At 47.8% G+C, this 18,520-nt stretch overlaps 2 protein-coding genes across 6 annotated transcripts in view; both read left to right on the top strand.

The window, feature by feature from the left end:
- Positions 1-2,096: 2,096 nt before the first annotated feature.
- On the top strand, positions 2,097-12,065 carry LOC132451126 (sal-like protein 3). The gene is made up of 4 exons (XM_060043432.1): positions 2,097-3,175; positions 6,473-9,538; positions 9,863-10,194; positions 10,824-12,065. Exons 1-4 carry the CDS (start codon positions 3,025-3,027, stop codon positions 11,328-11,330), a joined length of 4,056 nt encoding a protein of 1,351 aa, XP_059899415.1. The 5' UTR covers positions 2,097-3,024; the 3' UTR covers positions 11,331-12,065.
- A 512-nt stretch (positions 12,066-12,577) lies between these two features.
- atp9b (ATPase phospholipid transporting 9B) overlaps positions 12,578-18,520 on the top strand; it is a 51,679-nt gene continuing 45,736 nt past the window's right edge. For 2 of the 5 annotated variants that reach the window (XM_060043151.1, XM_060043152.1), the window contains exons 1-2: positions 12,578-12,702; positions 15,822-15,992. In XM_060043151.1, the coding sequence (XP_059899134.1) occupies positions 12,623-12,702; positions 15,822-15,992 (251 nt within the window). In that variant the 5' untranslated portion in view covers positions 12,578-12,622. Of the gene's footprint in view, positions 12,703-12,939; positions 13,237-15,224; positions 15,528-15,821; positions 15,993-18,520 lie in introns of those variants that run through there. The other 3 variants (XM_060043154.1, XM_060043153.1, XM_060043150.1) reach the window with 3 other exon arrangements.

Here is an 18,520-nt window from a genome sequence, read left to right on the forward strand (position 1 = left end):
GCTATTCTGCACTCAGTCCTGGTGTTTTGATAGTCTTTACTTTACACTTTAATTTCTACTCTAATTCTGATCGTATGCTTTCATAGTTCTCAGCCGCACTTGTACGCCCCTTTGATTGTAACAGTGTGTACAATTAGTGTAAAACATCTTAAAATGAAAGGACATGCAAAATCCAAAACATTTAGATTCACATTCAAATATGTTCATTGGGACGCTTGCATAAACACAACAGGAAGGCACCAGAAACAAGCTCGATAAGAGAATAGAGAACTGTCCCAGTTTCAGGGTTCTTAGATGTTGTTACAGAGCATTGTCGTTCTACTTTTGCCCATATGGTCGCTTAAAAACAGTGTGTGTGTGTGTGTGTGTGTGTGTGTGTGTGTGTGTGTGTGTGTGTGTGTGTGTGTGTGTGTGTGTGTGTGTGTGTGTGTGTGTGTGTGTATGGTTGTGTGCCTGTGTTTTTTGTGTGTCTGTGTGTGTGTGTGGGTGTGTGTGCTTGTGCATGTGTGTGTTTGTGTTTTTTGTGTGTGCGCGTTTGTGTTTGTGTGTTTGTTTTGATTGTCTGTGTGTGTGTGTGTGTTACTGTGTTTGTGTGTGTGTGTGTTAGGGGGGACACCTTGTAATGCCACTGGCTAATCCCGCTGCTCCGCTGGTCGGAGGAGCGGTCGGTTTGTGTGTTTGGTTCAACACATGGTTGGTGCTGGTGGAGCTGTCTGTCTTCTGTCTGTCTTCTGTCTGTCTTCTGTCTGTCTTCTGTCTGTCTTCTGTCTGTCTTCTGTCTGTTCTGAAACTAAACTATCCTTCTAAACTGTGGGCTAAACCACACACACATATTCACATTCGAACACACACACACACACACACACACACACACACACACACACACACACACACACACACACACACACACACACACACACACACACACACACACTTACTTCAATTTCACACAATTGAACACACACAAAGGCACCCGTACATTAACAACAATAGACAACTCAACATAGCAAATTAACCTAATTAAATTACTCAGAAATAATAATTTATGATTTCTTTGTATACTTGTATTATTAAACACACTTTTTGTGTGATGAAAAAACGTATAATTAACAGCAAATGACTGCAATTCAAATCTATGAGATTTGATTGAAAATAAAAGCCAAATTCTCCTTGTCGCCCTGATATCATAAGCCTGATCAGATCCACTCCATCTCATTACTCGGCCGTTTACGTCCCTTTAAACAACAAAATCATCCGTTTCCAAAGTTGTTTCCGTGCGAGTGGAGGCCCCATGCACCGCTGTCGTGGTTTATCGTGGTTATACGCCTCCTATTAAAGTGCTAGTTCGAGTGTGTGTGTGTGTGTGTGTGTGTGTGTGTGTGTGTGTGTGTGTGTGTGTGTGTGTGTGTGTGTGTGTGTGTGTGTGTGTGTGTGTGTGTGCGTTTGTGTGTGTGCGCGTGTGTGTGTGTGTGTGTGTGTTTATGCGTGCGTGTGTGTTTGTGAGAGAGCTTGTGTGCGTGCGTGCTTGCCGGTGTGCGTGAGTTCGTGTGTGCTTTTCTGCGTGTATGCGCGCGCGTGTGCGTGTGCGCGCGTGTGTGTGGGTAACGGTTACAAAGAATCAATAGCGAATCAAGGGGGGCTTCAGTTAGCAGATAAGCGCGCGCTTGGCCGCGGTGCTCCGGCTATTCATCATAAGTCTGTAGGAACCTGATAGGTCAGAAGAGATGATATTCCACCAGGAGCAGGGCCTCCTCCTTATCGGCCCCACGCAGGGGAACACAGAGACACGCCGGATCGATACCCGCCTCCTCCTGCGGTGCAGTGTGAGACCGCTTGCAATTAAACAGCTGAGGGTCAGATAATTACAACATTTGGGAGGAGAAAAAGCCCCCCAAAATGAAAATATATTCGTTGTGCGTTATTATTGACCTCCCCAGCCCCCCCCCCCCCCCCCCCCGCCGTTAGGCCTGTGACTGAAACAAAACAAGAAGTGTTAAAATATTAGAAATGAACCAACCGCGCGTAAAAGGGTGATGGCGCAGCCATAGGGGGGTGGAGGCGGTGGGCGGAGGACAGCGGGGTGTTTGGAGACCGCAGCGAGGAGACCGTGCGTCCAGACAGCGGGAGGTGGGAACAAACGAACGAACGCAGCGGCCCGAACACCTTCCCTCCCTGGTTTCCCAGCAGTAGCCTATCGCAGTCGGCCTGAACGGACACCGAGCGGAGGAACCGGAGGCGGAGGCCAGTTGCGAGAAAACACCGCGAATATACACCTCCACCCTTCTCCTCCTCCCTCCTCCTCCTCCTCCCTCCTCAACACACCAGCCTTCTGTCTGCGGTGTTTGCGGGCGCACTCTGCGAACTTTTTACGCACCGACGGGACGCGCTGAAGGGGACTTTTGGTTGTTTGGGAACAACAAGGGTATGGAGAAGGTGCTTCTGGTCATGTAGCCTCTCTCTCGCTCGCTCAAAGTGTCCTGATAGTCTCCAGCGGAGCCTGTAAGACTTATTCAGGACTTTGGGACAAAAAAAAGCGCACTATTCCCAACTGGAGCCCGGAGAGAAAAAGCTCAACATGCTGAACGGGACATACGGTCGGATGTTTTCACCGGGTTTGAAAGCCGCTTGTCACCGCTAGGTCGTTTGTTCGCTACTTTTCCATTGCGGAGCAGCTTGTGAGACTCATTGTACAGCGAAGTGAAGTGAAGGATTATGCAACGCGAGCGAAACTTGGAGGATCGCGGACCGCTACTTCACTAAGGAGAGAGATCAGTGCGTAAAAAAACAAAAGTGGACACGGGAAGTCAACTATAGTGCACATCATACACCCCATCCCTCATTTCCATACCTAGCGGTGTGAGTAGGCTGGACTTAAGCCAATCAGCCGTCACCAAAGGACATCAAGAGTCGTCAGGCGTTATCCGTCCTCCATCATAATCGCGGTGACATGCGCAATCTCTACACGGGGAGCGCCAGTTAATAACCTCTGATTACACCGAGTGGACTCTGCCGAAGGGGTCCCACATGTTGGCCGCCGATGAACCGGCCAGCGGCTGGAGCACCGCGTCACCGCGAGCCGCCGGCACAATGTCCCGCCGCAAGCAGGCCAAGCCGCAGCATCTCCGGGAGGAGGAGGAAGGACCGGCTAGGACCCGAGTCTCATACTCAGACAATGGTATGTTGCAGAAAAGGGTGAGAATCCACCTAGACTTTTTTTTTTGGTTCAATATTTTGTCTGGTTGGAATAATGAGTCGAACTGATTATATTCTGTTGAAAGTACGGAGCGGAAGAGGGTGTGAATGATAAACTCAGTTTTTATCTAATTCGCAACCGCTCAAAGTTTGGGATTTTGTTTCCTTTTGCATAAGTTTGAATGACTAGACTAACTCCGAATTAATATAGTATCCTACACTTTAACATTTAGTTTTTTCTAATCAAGTTTGACTTATTTTGATAACTAAGGGCTTCCTGTTAAAATATTGCATATTTACATGTTAATTTGAACCACAATAGGCCTAAACTTACGTGGAGATACGTGGGTAGTTTGTATGCTTTAAAATAAGTGGTTATAACGGAAAATAACAATTTCTTAATGTTATGTTTGAAATAAAATAATTTGGAACAAAAATAAAACATTTGAGAAACAAAAATACTTTGACGTTTTAGGAGGAGCCTTTCCACTCACCAAAATCCTAGGGCCATCCATAATTAGCATTGACAGATATTTTCTCTGTATTTGTTTTAATGTATATAAAAACTTTGGGTGAGAAATACAGAGTTCCTTGTAGTCAATTCATTTAAATGCTTTACAATGGATTCAATTAAATTATCCTCAAATCTTCAGTGCATCAGAAAGAGATCCTGCTGTTTGAATTGATCAGTGGTTTTTGCAGTTAAACAGATATTTAAACTCTACGGATCTGGTTTAATCACAATTTCTAAATTGAGGCTTGAATCACACCTCAACGAACAGAAAATGTTGACACATTTTTACCTCGAAAGTTGCAGCTACCCCCGAATCTCTTATGTTGTAGACCAAAATCCCTAAAGCTTACCCTCCTATTTGCGTAATAATAAATTATTATTTTCACGCATAATTCACCTATTATTCGAAAACGTACAGTTCAAATTTACAACAACAAGCAGCGTAGATTCCATCGTCTGAACGACACACAAACTAACCAAAGTAAATGAACACCTCTTCAATTCAATAAATTCTCGTCTAATTATCACCAGGTCCCCCCCCCCACACACATCCCTTTTAACCGTGTTTGCCGAAGTAAGAACCTATAACGCTGCTCAAGTCATACTCTGTATGTGTGTGTGAAAAGGTACTGAGTGACATCCAGAGGCCCCCATCACGGGCCTGCCTTTCCCCCAGGCCTGACACTCTTTCAGCGGGCTCTCTGACAGCCAGGCAGGGGGGCTCTCTGGTTCTCTGAAGCTCCTTTTGATTGAGGCTGCTGTCTTAACCTCTGACGGCGCAGGGCCAAGTGGTCCGTGTCAGGACAATAATACAAACATCTGAGCCGTTGACCTCTGGGGGGCCGCAGAGGTCAGCGGCCGGCTGGGAGGATGCGTAGGGACCCTCGGTTTGCTCTGCGGTGGAACAGTTGGGTTCTGCCATTTCTAATTTGCCACACAACATCATATTAGGGACAGAATTTGATCAAGTAAATCCTCTCAACCGTATTTTTTTTAAATCTTTTTACAGATTTTGAAATTCCAACATTTTATGTATTTTTGATTTCTTGCTTTTGCAGTTTTTTTATTTTTATTTTTCATGACCAGGTTGATGAAAGTCACTATTTCCCCACAAATCAACCATTTTAATCTTCCCCAAACTGTAAGAAAAGGGCCTTTCTGAACCGGCCTGTCGGTCCAGAGGACCACCCACCCAGAGAGCCGGTGTCTGGGATAGTTTATTTCTGCGCTGGTTCATCCTTCCCGACCAGATCTTAACTTATTCAACACCGTTTGCACCCTCCTTCTACCCCAGCCGTTTTTATAGTCAGTTAAATCTGACTGCAGTAAAAAACCCTGACTGTGTCTGTCCTCTACACTAATGACAGACTTACAATCCTTTTTTTCTAAGCCGATATTTTACTGAACGTTTAAAGTGTAGAGGGTGGTATTTACGTATGTGTACTTTGTTGTTATGTGTTTATTCCGAGTACACCCAGAGTCATTTCTGGTAATGCTGGATGCTGGTGGCAATTAAGGGGATATGTGGTATTAATGACAGATGATGATAATGGTGATGTGATTATGTATGTTAGTATAGAAATGAGTTGCAGCACTGGCTGGATAAATGGACATTCAGAAATGCAGACATACGCACGCACGTGTGTGTGCACGCATGCGCACGCACGTGTGTGTGCACGCATGCACACACACACACACACACACACACACACACACACACACACACACACACACACACACACACACACACACACACACACACACACACACACACACACAAATGTGTAGGCACTCACACACACAGACACTCTCTCGCACACACACACACACACACACACACACACACACACACACACACACACACACACACACACACACACACACACACACACACACACACACACACACACACACACACACACACACACACACACACAACAAATGCACACACACACACACACACACACACACACACACACACACACACACACACACACTCACAATTAATAATCTTACTGTAAAACACACTATTGGTCAAAGGGAGAAGTTGGATATCATGAGGTAATAGTTATGTAGAAATAGAGATGAATTTGTTTACAATCTTAAATTCTTTACAATCAATTAACCTTTTTCCGATTCAAAATTAAAACGTATATTAATTAAACTCAATAGAGCTAAATGCACTTGATAAATAAAGAATTGGCATTTACAAGTGGAGTTTTAATTATTGTGAAAATTAGGCCTACATTATTAATGTCGATTGAACCTCTCTGGATTCACTCATGATTAAAATACAAGATAGCATGACTGCGGCCTGTGAAAAAAAAGACTGCATAAATCGGAGGAGAGTACCTGAGCGAAAATGTCTTATGTCGCTATACGTTAAAGATTAAATCATCAAGGTTTTGTTGAGTGTAAGTGCTCTTTGCTTCAATCAGAGATGGCCCACCATTGTGCTCTGACATGCCTATATAAATGCAGCAGAAATCAATACCCCACTACATGGAATTTCATTAACTGTCTGGGTGGACGAGAGGTCAGATCGCATTATCAACTCTATTGATTCAGCAGGGAAATTAACATTTCCCTCCAAACCCAGCAGGATGTGTTAAAGTGTCTGTGGCCCGTTTTGACATTGCACAGAACAGAAGGGAAAATATTGATATCCTCATCGCAGGAGTTCTCATAACACATGCGATGATCCACGCATGATAAACCACAGAGTATGACGGGAAGGTATAACGGCTGCTTTCCTCCTCCCTTCAGGAATCCTGGAAACCACTGAGAGCCTGGAGTTCCGCGGCTCGGAGCGTTGCTACGGCAGCAAGGAGACGCACGTGTGTGACAGGTGCTGCGCCGAGTTCTTCACCTGGTCCGACCTGGGCCGCCACCGGAAGCTCTGCGACGAGCTCCCGCTGGTGCTCGTCGTGAAGGACGATTACGGGACGGAGGCTGTCCACGGTCGCACCTCCCTCGGGCCCTCGCCGGGGCCCAGCGTGGCCCCCAGCGACTCCAGTCTGGAGGACTCCACAGACGAGGGCCCCGAGGTCGGAGAGCCGTCTGCGAACGACACTGACCACCTGTTGTGTGGGGTTCTAGAGGAGGAGAGGGAACCGGAGGAGCCCATGGATCTAGAAGCCCGGGCGGAGATCCCCCAGTTCACCGCCCCGACCGGCAGTCCTCAACCACCGGATTTGACCGAGTTCGGGTCCCCTCAGCCGTCCACCTCCGGTACCCACAGCATGCCCAGTACCAACGTCACGCTGGAGATCCTCCAGGGCACCAGGGTGGCCGTGGCCCAGTTCTCCCAGGGTATAAGCGCCGGAGGAGGGGCGGGCGGGAAGGCCGCCTCGGTTGCCATCCCCGTGATCCTGGAGCATCTGCTGGCTCTGCAGCAGCAACAGGTGCAGCAGCTGCAGCTCATCGAGCAGATCCGCAGCCAAGTGGCGGTCATGAACAGACAGCCCACGCAGGCCGCCCTGAACCCCGTCTCCAGGGCCCTGACCCTGGCCCCGATCAACCCTTTCCCGTCGCAAGGCCTTGTACCCCCGCCGGTTCTCCCGCTGTCGGGGGCCATGCCCTCGCCTGTCAACGGCCAGGCCTCCGTCTCGTCGTCCCCCAGCCTGGAGAGGTCGCAGACTCGGGCGTCTCAAAACGCACACAGGCTGTCCGTCGGCGATTACAACGAGATTACGTCCCCCTCAGCGTACGCAGAGATGTCGGCCGCCGCCTCCATCTCCAGCTACACCAGTCACACCCCCACGTTACCGCCTTCTTACATGAGCTCCCAGACCGGCGGCGTTGGCGGCGTTCAGACACTGAGCTCCTCTGGACCTCTGGACCGGGGGCAGCAGGGGGGCCTCCTCAGCTCGCCTTCCTCCTCCAGCCTGGCGTTCCTACCTCACAGCCCCCCAAGTGGCGTCATCTTCCCCAACCCCTTGGCCAGCATCGCGGCGACAGCTCACGCACTCGACCCCATCGCCGCCCTCCTGAAGCACCGGAAGGGAAAGCTGCCCAACGTGTCCTTATTCAACACCAAGCCCAGCCCGGAGGAGCCCTTCTTCAAGCATAAATGCCGCTTCTGTGCCAAAGTGTTTGGCAGTGACAGTGCTCTGCAGATCCACCTGCGCTCCCATACAGGGGAGAGGCCCTTCAAATGCAACATCTGTGGCAATCGCTTTTCCACGAAAGGAAACTTAAAGGTCCACTTCCAGAGGCACAAAGAAAAGTATCCCCATGTTCAGATGAACCCCTACCCCGTGCCAGAGTACTTAGACAATGTGCCAACCAGCTCCGGGATTCCCTATGGGATGTCATTTCCCGCAGAAAAACCTGGATCTTCATGGCTGGACAGCAAACCGGTGGTAGCGACCCTGCCCGCCCCTATAGGCCTTCCGCTCTCCTCTGCCCTTACCAGTACAGGAAGCTCAAATGACCCCTTAAACGTAACACCATCCATTAAATCTCCCTACCGGCCACCATCGGGTGAATGCGTGTCTTTGTCCCCTGCTAGCGGCAGCACCGAGCCTCATGTAACTCCCGTTTCCGAGTCTCCACAGTTGAGCTGCCAGGACTCGGCCCCCGACAAGCTAAGAACAGAGGGAGTGCACCTGCCCCAAAACTGCATCCAAAGATTGATGAGCAACCCAGTTACTGTAACGACCGGCACCTCCGCCGCCGGCACCGCAGCCCCGTCCGTGCTATCCACCACACCGGAGCCCCTCTGTCCCAGCTCCCCCTTCTCCAACACCACCCCCCTGCTGTACCCCTCAGACCCGGCCAAGTTCTCGCCCAACGGCCTCCTGGACTCTATGCACACGTCGGAGACCTCCATGCTGGAGCGGCTGGTGGAGAACATTGACAGGAAGATGACGGACCCCAACCAGTGCGTCGTGTGCCACCGCGTCCTCAGTTGCCAGAGCGCCCTCAAGATGCACTACCGCATCCACACCGGCGACCGGCCCTTTAAGTGCAAGATCTGCGGCCGGGCCTTCACCACCAAGGGCAACCTCAAGTCCCACGTCGGCATCCACCGGGAGACCCCGCCGGTGCTGGTGCAGCACTCGTGCCCCATATGCCAGAAGAAGTTCACCAACGCCGTGGTGCTTCAGCAGCACATACGCATGCACATGGGCGGGCCCCTTCCGGAACCCTCCGACGCCGAAGACCCCAGGGAGGTGGACGGCGGCGCCTCGCAGCGCGGGAACCACTTCGACAGCCTCAGCAGCAACGACAACGACCCCGCGGACGACCTTTCGTTCGAGGACGACGGAGAGGAGGAAGAGGAAGGGGAGAACATGGAGGAGGAGGAGGAGGAGGAGGAGGAGGGGGCGGCGAGTCCCGCTAAGCGCTTTAGCTCTCCTTGCTACTCCCCGTCGAGGACCTCGGCCGTGGTCTCCAGCATAGCGGCGCTGGAGAACCAGATGAGGATGATTGACTCCACAGTGAACCTGAACCACTCGTTTGGCATCACGGCTCTGGCCAACGGGTTAATGGACCGGGAGCGGCTGGCCATCAACTGCCGCCTCGCAGAGAGACGGGGGGAGAGTGGGACCGCGGGCAGCCCGACCTTCTCCCAGTCCTCTGATGTGTCGGTGTCCCCGGCACATAGGAAAAGCGCTGATGGCAGAATGAGCAAGTCTCCCACAGCGAACAACAGGCCAGCATCTCAAGAGCCTTTAGCAGCCTTGGTGAAGATGGAGCAATCTGAGCCTCCTTCAGCGGCATCTGTCGCGGGATTGGCCCAGGACCTGAGAGGGCTACAGCCCGGCAAGATGTGTGTGAAGGAGGAGAGTCCTTACAGTCTGCCCTTCCTGCTGAGCAGGGAACGAGGTGAGGCCCTAATGTCATGCCTTCTGGCTCCGACAACGACGTAGGGTTAGTCACAAGACGATAGTGAGATCTCTGATTGAAAAGAGGCGCATGATTATCAATAAATTAAAAAAAGATTTCAAAGGTTAACAATGAATGGCTCATGTTGAAACGCTCAGGTTTATGTTATGTTAGGTTAAGTTATTTTTGTGTCCATTCTCACTAACATTAAAGTAGTTTCCTCTGATATCTTATTCATTCATATTCAGTATGTTGTTAATATACAATCATAATTAAATACAAACACCATGTTTATAACAATGTTATTTTTTTTCTCATCTTCAGGTGAAGCTCTCACCAGCCTGGCCAACAGCATGACGTCAGGACCGATCAAAACAGAGATGAACGGACACAGTCATCCAATCGACGGACACCATCACCCTGCCTTCAGCCTCCTGCTCCCTCCATCGTATCCTCCAATCAGTAGCCCGGGAATGACCAGCTTGCTTGGGCCCGCCCCTCCTCGCCGCACGCCCAAACAGCACAACTGCCATGCCTGCGGGAAGAACTTCTCGTCGGCCAGCGCCCTGCAGATCCACGAGCGCACGCACACGGGGGAGAAGCCCTTTGTCTGCTCCATCTGCGGACGAGCCTTCACCACTAAAGGCAACCTGAAGGTAGCTCCCGTTGTCAGTTATCATGTCGTGGTGGCAAGTTAGCTGCAGCTGTGGACTCCGATGTCGTTTTTACCCATGATGCACTGCATGCTCCAGAATTTTCATTCTGATCTTAATCGCAATTAATCCTAACAGGATGCCTAGACCTAACCATCCTTAATCGAATAATGACAGGACATTGATACTAGAAAGTCAGACAATTTATATTATCTATCGGTAACAAAAAAAAGGTGAACAGGAATACATTTCCAGTGTATTATAGTTAGCAACTCTTAAACTCTTCAAATACTTACAATATCACTATTATTATCACTATGTAATATTTACTTTACTGACTTTATGCTTAGTTCCACTCCAGTCTTCCAAAGTGTGTATCTGACGAATAACATGGCCCTCCCATTGTTCCTTTCCTCCTTCCTTCCTTCCTTCCTTCCTTCCTTCCTTCCTTCCTTCCTTCCTTCCTTCCTTCCTTCCTTCCTTCCTTCCTTCCTTCCTTCCTTCCTTCCTTCCTTCCTTCCTTCCTTCCTTCCTTCCTTCCTTCCTTCCTTCCTTCCTTCCTTCCTTCCTTCCTTCCTTCCTTCCTTCCTTCCTCCCTTCCTTCCTCCCTTCCTTCCGTCATTCCTTCCCAGGTCCACATGGGCACTCACATGTGGAACAACGCCCCGGCCAGGCGGGGCCGGCGTCTGTCCGTGGAGAACCCCATCGCCCTGCTGGGGGGGGACCCCATGAAGTTCGGGGAGATGTTCCAGAAGGACCTAGCGGCGCGGGCCATGAACGTGGACCCCGGGTTCTGGAACCGGTACGCCGCCGCCATCACCACCGGCCTGGCCATGAAGAACCACCACAACCACCAAAACAACCACCACAACCACCACAACAACCACCACAACCACAACGAGATCTCAGTCATCCAAAACCGTGGAGGTGGAGGAGGTGGTGGAGGAGGTGGTGGAGGAGGAGGTGGAGGAGGAGGAGGCCTCCCCCAGCTTCATGCTATGACCGCAGCCATGGACAGAGCCTCCTCTGGGGGGATGCACGGCCTGAACGGCCTGGGGAAGACGTCTGGTTTGGACCTGGGAGCGGGCAGGCACTTCTCCATGTTGATTGACGATAGCAAGGAAATCGGGATCAACTGACAACACACATGCAGGAGCGACCACTGGGAGAAATTATGCAACATATTATGAGTAATTAAAATATTTGTACAACATCTTGTTGGTTCTTACGTATTCTATTATATATATACAGATACAGAAATAGGCGTTTTTATGGACCGAGCGAGGGGAATAGGGGATTGATGTTTTGCCACTTTGTTTCAACTGTCATTCGTGAACATTGTTTTTCTCTACATAGAGAAATAGTTGATTTGTTTAATTTCTACACGAGTCCTGAGTTGCTTGTTTAAGAGAAGTGGACTAAAGGGAATGTCCGATTTACAGAAGACAACTTTGAGTGTGTCTTCATTGGTCAGCTGCTTGGAGCGGGCCACCAGGGCAGAGGGTGACAAGCACAAAACGTCCTCCAGGTCCTTCAAGTTTCAACCATCTATCCTCAACACGTGTACAATACATCCCCACTGCTAAAGTCATCTGCTAGTCATCAAGATGGACGTCTGTTTGTAGCTTCTTCAATTCACTACCTCACCCCGTTTTTTACAATACAGAGGAAAAGACTTGAAGTGACTGTATATGTTTAAACACTGAATAAAAAAACGACTTGTAATAATGTCTTTTAACATGGTGGGTTTCATTTGAAAGTGCAAAATATAAGACACCGTGGGCGCGTGCCAACTGTACTCTTTGGCCTTGTGCTTTGTGTCGTACGGGCCTCATGGCACTTCAATAAACAATATTTTATGTGAAAATAAAGAATTTGTTTCTAATATGAAAGCGCTTCTGTTTACACAAGCCCACCTGCATAGTTTTCTTTTTCTCCCTTTTGTTTAATTTAAATGGTCCCTTAAATAAGGTTATATTTATCCTTCAAATAATTTCAAAAGGTAAAATTCCCTATCCAAATTAATAATGGATATATATTTCAAAGAGGGTTTAGTAGAGGTAGCTCAAAGGCTTAGTGAACAGTTATCAACCCTGGCATCTCTGCTGTATTTACACAGGGATATTATTTTCTTAATCGCCGCACCGAATACACACATGTGTGGGGATATGGGTAAGGTTATTAAACAATGAGAATTGTGATTAGTGTACATTTATAATAGGACTTTCAAAAAGATTTTAAACTTTCTCACTTGATATAATCGATTCACTCCTTTAGCTTCTCATCTTTGATTTAATTGTAAAATATATATACTTTAAGATATGACAGGATAGAAAACAAAAGATAAGAATAAAACAAAAACAACAATTAATCCTAAAAATAACTTCGTCCTGCTACCCCATGACGTCATGGTGTGTACTGCCCAGCCAAGATGGCTGACAGCATCCCGTTGTACCCAGTGCGGAAGAACTCCAAAAGAATACCGCTTTATCACTCCGCTAAGCTTTCAAGGTATGAATTGACTAAGTTGTTCTGCTTATTTTCTCACTTGACGCCGGGGATGTTCATTGTGAAATATGTTCATTCGGTTGCCAGCTCGCCAGTGTTGGCTTGAATAGGTCTTAGGAACGGGGCGACTGCTTAGCTCTCGCTAGCATTGTGGTAGTGTCACTGACATCTCTCTCTTCTTATGGGGGGGGGGCGTTGTGTGTTTCGCTCACTCTAGTCTGATATGCATCTCACAGACACGCATGCCTGACTAGCAATGGTGTTCTCCAGCTGAATATTCTGCTGATCTGCGGTGTAGTTTTTCGTCTGCGCGGTCACATTGTCATGTGACGAGATTAGCCAGCTCTTTCACTTCGTGGTGAAACGCCTTGTGAAATAGTAAACAGTCCCCACCAACTAGTCCTCTGCACATGTTTCAGATTGGATCTTATGGCTGCAGTCCGTTGAGGTTGTGGAGGAAGTGAAGTTGAACCAGCCATGTGACCCATGTATTAGTCGCCAAGGCCACAGACCGTCTGGAGTAGAGTAGGTGATCATGTAAGATAATAACGCTAGTAGTCGACTGTTTTGTAGTTCAACGCCTAGTTAAATCGGGCCTGGATTACTGTGGTATCACCTGAGTTTGTGCTTTATTTGGTTATGTGTTCTAAACTAATAACATGCTTCTGTTGGTGTTCTCTGCTCACATGACTCACATGAATGATAATCATATCTCGGGAGAGGATGTCAACAAGGTAGCTCATGAACTAGGGTTTCACTGCATGTTGTCGTGGCAGCCTGAAGTGTTCCTCTTGAGGTCAGCTGACACATCTAGTATAACAATAGGAATAGGCCGTTTTGAAGAACCTCCACTTGTCATAATTACTACACTGGTGGAATAGCTATCTGTGATGTTGTTATACTGTCTCTTTGTGTGGTTGTTATGGTGGTAGTAGAGTAGGAAGTGACCAGTTAACAGCAGTTGGTGTTTATGTCGCTGAATTCGGAATTCGGAAAGATTTAGATTTCATCATATCAAAATAGTCAATGAGAAGTTGACAAACTCAGTTTTGTCAATCAATGTGTTGTGGACTAGTCTGCTGTTATTTTATTAAAGTTTCAAAAGTAGCTTGAAAGAAAGTCATTTATATAAAATGTGTGTGTTTATGTGGATGTATTGGTTGTTGTTGTTAAGTCTTATGTCACAGTCACACTATGGACATTTGTCTGTCTCATTAACAAACTTAGTAGAAATGCTGGGTTTTAAGCAGACTATTGCTGTGGAATGAGTACTCCATGGCAGTGGGTAGATCTGCCATCAGTGAAGATCAGAGCCAACCGTTGCTTTTAAGCTTATAATCCAGCTGAAGCTAGTTTTGTGTGCTTGTTCGCATGTTTTATTTTGTGTTCTGCCATGACATATGCTGCTCGCTTAGGCTGCTTATGTTTGCCTTACACAAAGGATTCCTGCTCCATGTTTGAATGGCAAACCGGGCCTCCAACTAACACTTATTAAACCTCTATGATATTCCTGTGGTTACTATTTATATTTATCTAGCAGATGCTTTTACTTATTGTGGCTGACAGTGAATTGCAAATTCATTAAGGCGGAGGCCGGGGATGCAGAGATCAGAAACCTTCCTCGAGGATCTCCCTGGGTGGACCGCAGACGTCAGGGTTTGAACCCAGAGCCTTTCAGCTGGGTGTGAACCGCCCTCACCATTAGACCAGGCCGCCGCCATGACAACGTCGGCCATCATTTAGAAGTGACGTCCAACGGCGCCGTTGGCCCTTTTCAAACACGCGTGACAGTTTAACACGCCCGCAACAGGATTGCTATTTTCATCACGCACAAGTGGATTCTAATCCGTTTGGTGTGGACGTCAATTTCTTTTTCCGTTGTTTGGTGTTGCTGTTTAAAAAAACAACAACTCATCAGCATAAATCGTGTGTGGACGAAGGTTTTATACATTTTTCTCGGCAGTTCGTGCCCACGTCGCGCTGTCTATTCAATACAATAAGGCCACATGCAAACAAGAGTCCTTTGTGCTAGTTTCCCCAGCGATATGATCAGTGGCAGAAGAATTTTGGTAATTAGTTTTTTAGCCAGTGGAATCATTGTGGCGCTCGGGGACTTTTAAGATGAGGCCGACTTGACGGCAGTGGTGGTGGAGGAGGAGGAGGAGGAGGAGGAGGAGGCTGTTGTCCACCTATGAGCTATGTCCGAATCGGATTGGAAATGGGTCTGGGATCGGATTTAGTCGTGGTGATGGTCCTCCCTTTGAGCCTAGTTGCCATCTTGGTTCTGAGCATGAGCTGGGTGGGTGTCTGATGAATTGGAGATCCACTTAGGTCGCCTAAGTGGATAAGTTACAGGGCCTGAGTTGTGTTCACAGTGCACAGCCGGCTGGTGAATACTGATCTGATGTGAACCAAGCAGTGGGTCGTCGTTTAGCCAAGCTGTCGGTCACATGTCGGCCTCTCCGGCCATGTATTACGTCCGATAGACGTTATAGCAGGGGGATGTTCATTCGAAGAAATTTGAAACTGATAATAAAAAGATGTCTGGGATTGCACAATTCAAACCCTTTCTTGCATGCAGGAGAAGTAAAAGCGGTCTCTTCTACATACCACAATGCTGAATCACAACACTGTGCAGTACTTGAATACAGAAGAGGGATGGCTACTTCCCCATACTGCGATGTTAGAGTGCATATTCACAGCCCCCTTGAGGGTGTGTGTAGGCCAGTCTGGCTGCTGACGCCACTGCTGCCCATTGCTTGGCAAAGTTGTTTTGCTGTTCTGAGGCCATTATGCTTAATGTGTTCTCAGACTGAATGGACACACAGGTCTCTGCATCATACAGTGCTCAATGAAATCGCGTTTTCGCTCTTCCTCTTTTCCTTTTGCGCAGATCATCCGTCATGGTATTGTTCAGTCTCGCTGTAACGATTGGATGGGTGGTTAGTTCTATTTGCGTGTTGCGCTCAGGTTTTGGTTCATTTTGACGGGCTTTTTAACACCTTTTATGGAGTGACGACGGAGAGACGAGGAGTCTTAAGAAAGCGAGTGGACTCCTCACGAACCGAGCCGTCCGGTTAGTCGGCTCCATTCCAAAACCCTATTCCATCTCCCCTTCCCAGATACTCCGAAGATGACTCGTCCAACCTGGACGAGATGCCGCTCATGATGTCGGAGGAAGGCTTCGAGAACGAGGAGAGCGACTACCAGGCCCTGCCCCGCACCCGGCTGAACCGGAGGCCGCGGGGCCCGGGCTGGTTCCTCATGGGGGGGTGGAGGATGCTGTGTGGAAGGTGAGTGCGGTCCGCTCGGCGAGGCCCGTGGTCAGGGAGAGAGAGAGAGAGAGAGAGAGAACGGCCCGGCAAACACACAGACCCTAAAGGCAGTCGTCGTCTGCGTCGTGACCTTTGAAAATAGATGTCGGGTCGTTACGACTCGTTAGTGTGTTTTTAATTATGTATGGGTTCAGCCTGTAAACAAGGAAGGCCGCCGCTTGATTAAAACTGGGAATACGGTGTGCTTGTAATATGTTTTACGGGGAATTTGCTCGGGAGTTGGGGGTTTCAACAGGAAGCGTCGTCGTTTCCTTTTTTTTTGGAAAATTGTTTAAATATGTGCACTTAAGAATAATGCATATCTTCACTATAAATTAATGTTCTTTTATTGGGACTTTGATGAAACTGCTGCTATGTCATCAAAGATTTACTGTGTAGCTCCTCGTCAGTAAATAACATTCCCAGGTCTTGTCGGTATATCAAAGTTTATTTCATTCATTTCCCAACCAAATTAGACTCTGTCAACATGTTTCTAGGACAGGTCTAAGGAACAATAAACCACCTTTTTTCTTTTTTTATCGTTCACATCATTGCTAATTCCATTGCTTTAGCATTATTCATCACGATAACACTGTTAGCAAAATGCTATCCAATTATGTAGCCTCGGGGCTTATCCCATAATAACGCGTGGTGTACATTCTCCGGTACCCATGCCAACGACCCCCGGCTTGGATTTCAAACGTTCCGGTGGCTGTGTGCGTGAAATGCAAAGAGAGGGCAAGGCTGTGTTGCTCTAGCGGAGTGGCTGGATGATGTGCACCGGTGGTCCCGACACATCGCCCGTTCATCCACCTAATGATTCATTTGACAGGTTTTCGTCCTCTAAATGACATCTGTGTTTTGGCAACGCACACGGGGAATATTTGTTGACGCCGGCCGCAATGAAGTGTAATAGCGTCTGTCAACAGAGCGTCGTTTGAGTGGCAGTTGGTGGTGCGAGGAAAAAAGGGGTAACTTTCCGTGGATTCGGTTGAATTTTAATGTTGGGTTTCGAGGGCTGTTTCTGTTATCGCCTATGAATCTCCCACCCACGCCAGATATTGATTTTCGCCCTGCCTCCACTAATGAACAAATCGGATTTTACACAGTTGAGCAGGTTGATGCTTTCCAGTCATTTTGTGTGTGCTTAGCCCGGGATTATAAAACACAAATAATTCACGGTGAATAAACCCCTGCCTATTCAAATGGCATAGTATTTAAATAACATTCATTTGCACAAATTATCTCTTTTATGAATCTGGGTTGGGGGAGCGATGAAGCCAGCGACATCCAAGCCAACACAAATACCTTGTTTTTTTTTTGGTTTTATGTTTTGGTAACTTGACAAAAGCGTGTGTCCGTGTGTCCGTGTGTCCGTGTGTCTGTGTGTCTGTGTGCCGGCGTGCGTGTCCCCCCCACATCAAACCGTTAAACACACACTCAATGCCGTTTCACAAATATGCGAAAGATAAAGTCATATTGAGCCTCTCTAGCTCCAGCAGGTAACTGAAAAGTCTGCCCGGCGGTGTTTACTAAAGTATGTCTGTTGACACGACTCCAGCCCCTCCATTGGCTGACGTGTATTGTTTTGCATGCCGGATAAGGAGTTGATGTTTGTCTGACACACACGATGACCGGTATCCCACATGATCCTAACGCTGTCTCTCTCTATACTGAAGAGAAGATTGGCCTTCTAGAAGACATTTCTACCAGGAACGTGTGGCCTTTCTCACGACTGCTCATCGGCTTAAAGTTCAACGCTTTCAGAGTTGAACTTGTTTTTCATTTTTGTGTTTGGTCTTCGTTGGTCTTTTGTACACACTCGGCTAAGCTCCAAAGTGGATGTACCTGAAAGCACCAGGTCTATGCTATGGGGACGAGCATGACAGTTATTCCTGTAAATGACTTGGTTGACCAATGGCTTGGTTTTACAAAGAACAAGATATTCAGCAGCAGGTAAAACGGTCTGCGCACGCGGGAATACATCCATCCTCGATGGTTGTGAATACATCCATCCCCACCAGTTTGACATAATGGACAGAAATCGTTTGACGTGAGAATAATAATATGGGGACAGGGCTTCATTTTTGGTTGAATCTCGGGCAAAAATCGGGCAACCTGAACTCTTAAACTTCAAGGAAACACAAACATGTTTTCCTCATGAGTGGTCATTGTGGTCCATCTCCAATCCATGAAGATTGCAAGTATAGTTGACAGTTATTTTTTTGTTAACCTCAAGAGATTGGATGTCATTATTATTAAGTGTTTGCCTGCGTGGCAGTTTGTGATTACACACCCAAGACTATAGATATAGATACGCTCAGAATACTAGATACTGATAAACAGTACAAATGGATGTCCTCCCCGTGTCTATAGATATGGGCTGCGCTCACAGTGGATATGTGGCCTTCGTTACTGCTGGTTGGCTTCATATCCTTGCGTTGGATACAGAGCTGATAAATAAATCATGGGAAGACGTCATTGAGCTTCGCTGAAAATGTATCTGG

This window comes from Gadus macrocephalus, chromosome 22 (assembly GCF_031168955.1).
Source record: "Gadus macrocephalus chromosome 22, ASM3116895v1".
In the NCBI taxonomy this organism is placed as follows: Eukaryota; Metazoa; Chordata; class Actinopteri; order Gadiformes; family Gadidae; genus Gadus; species Gadus macrocephalus.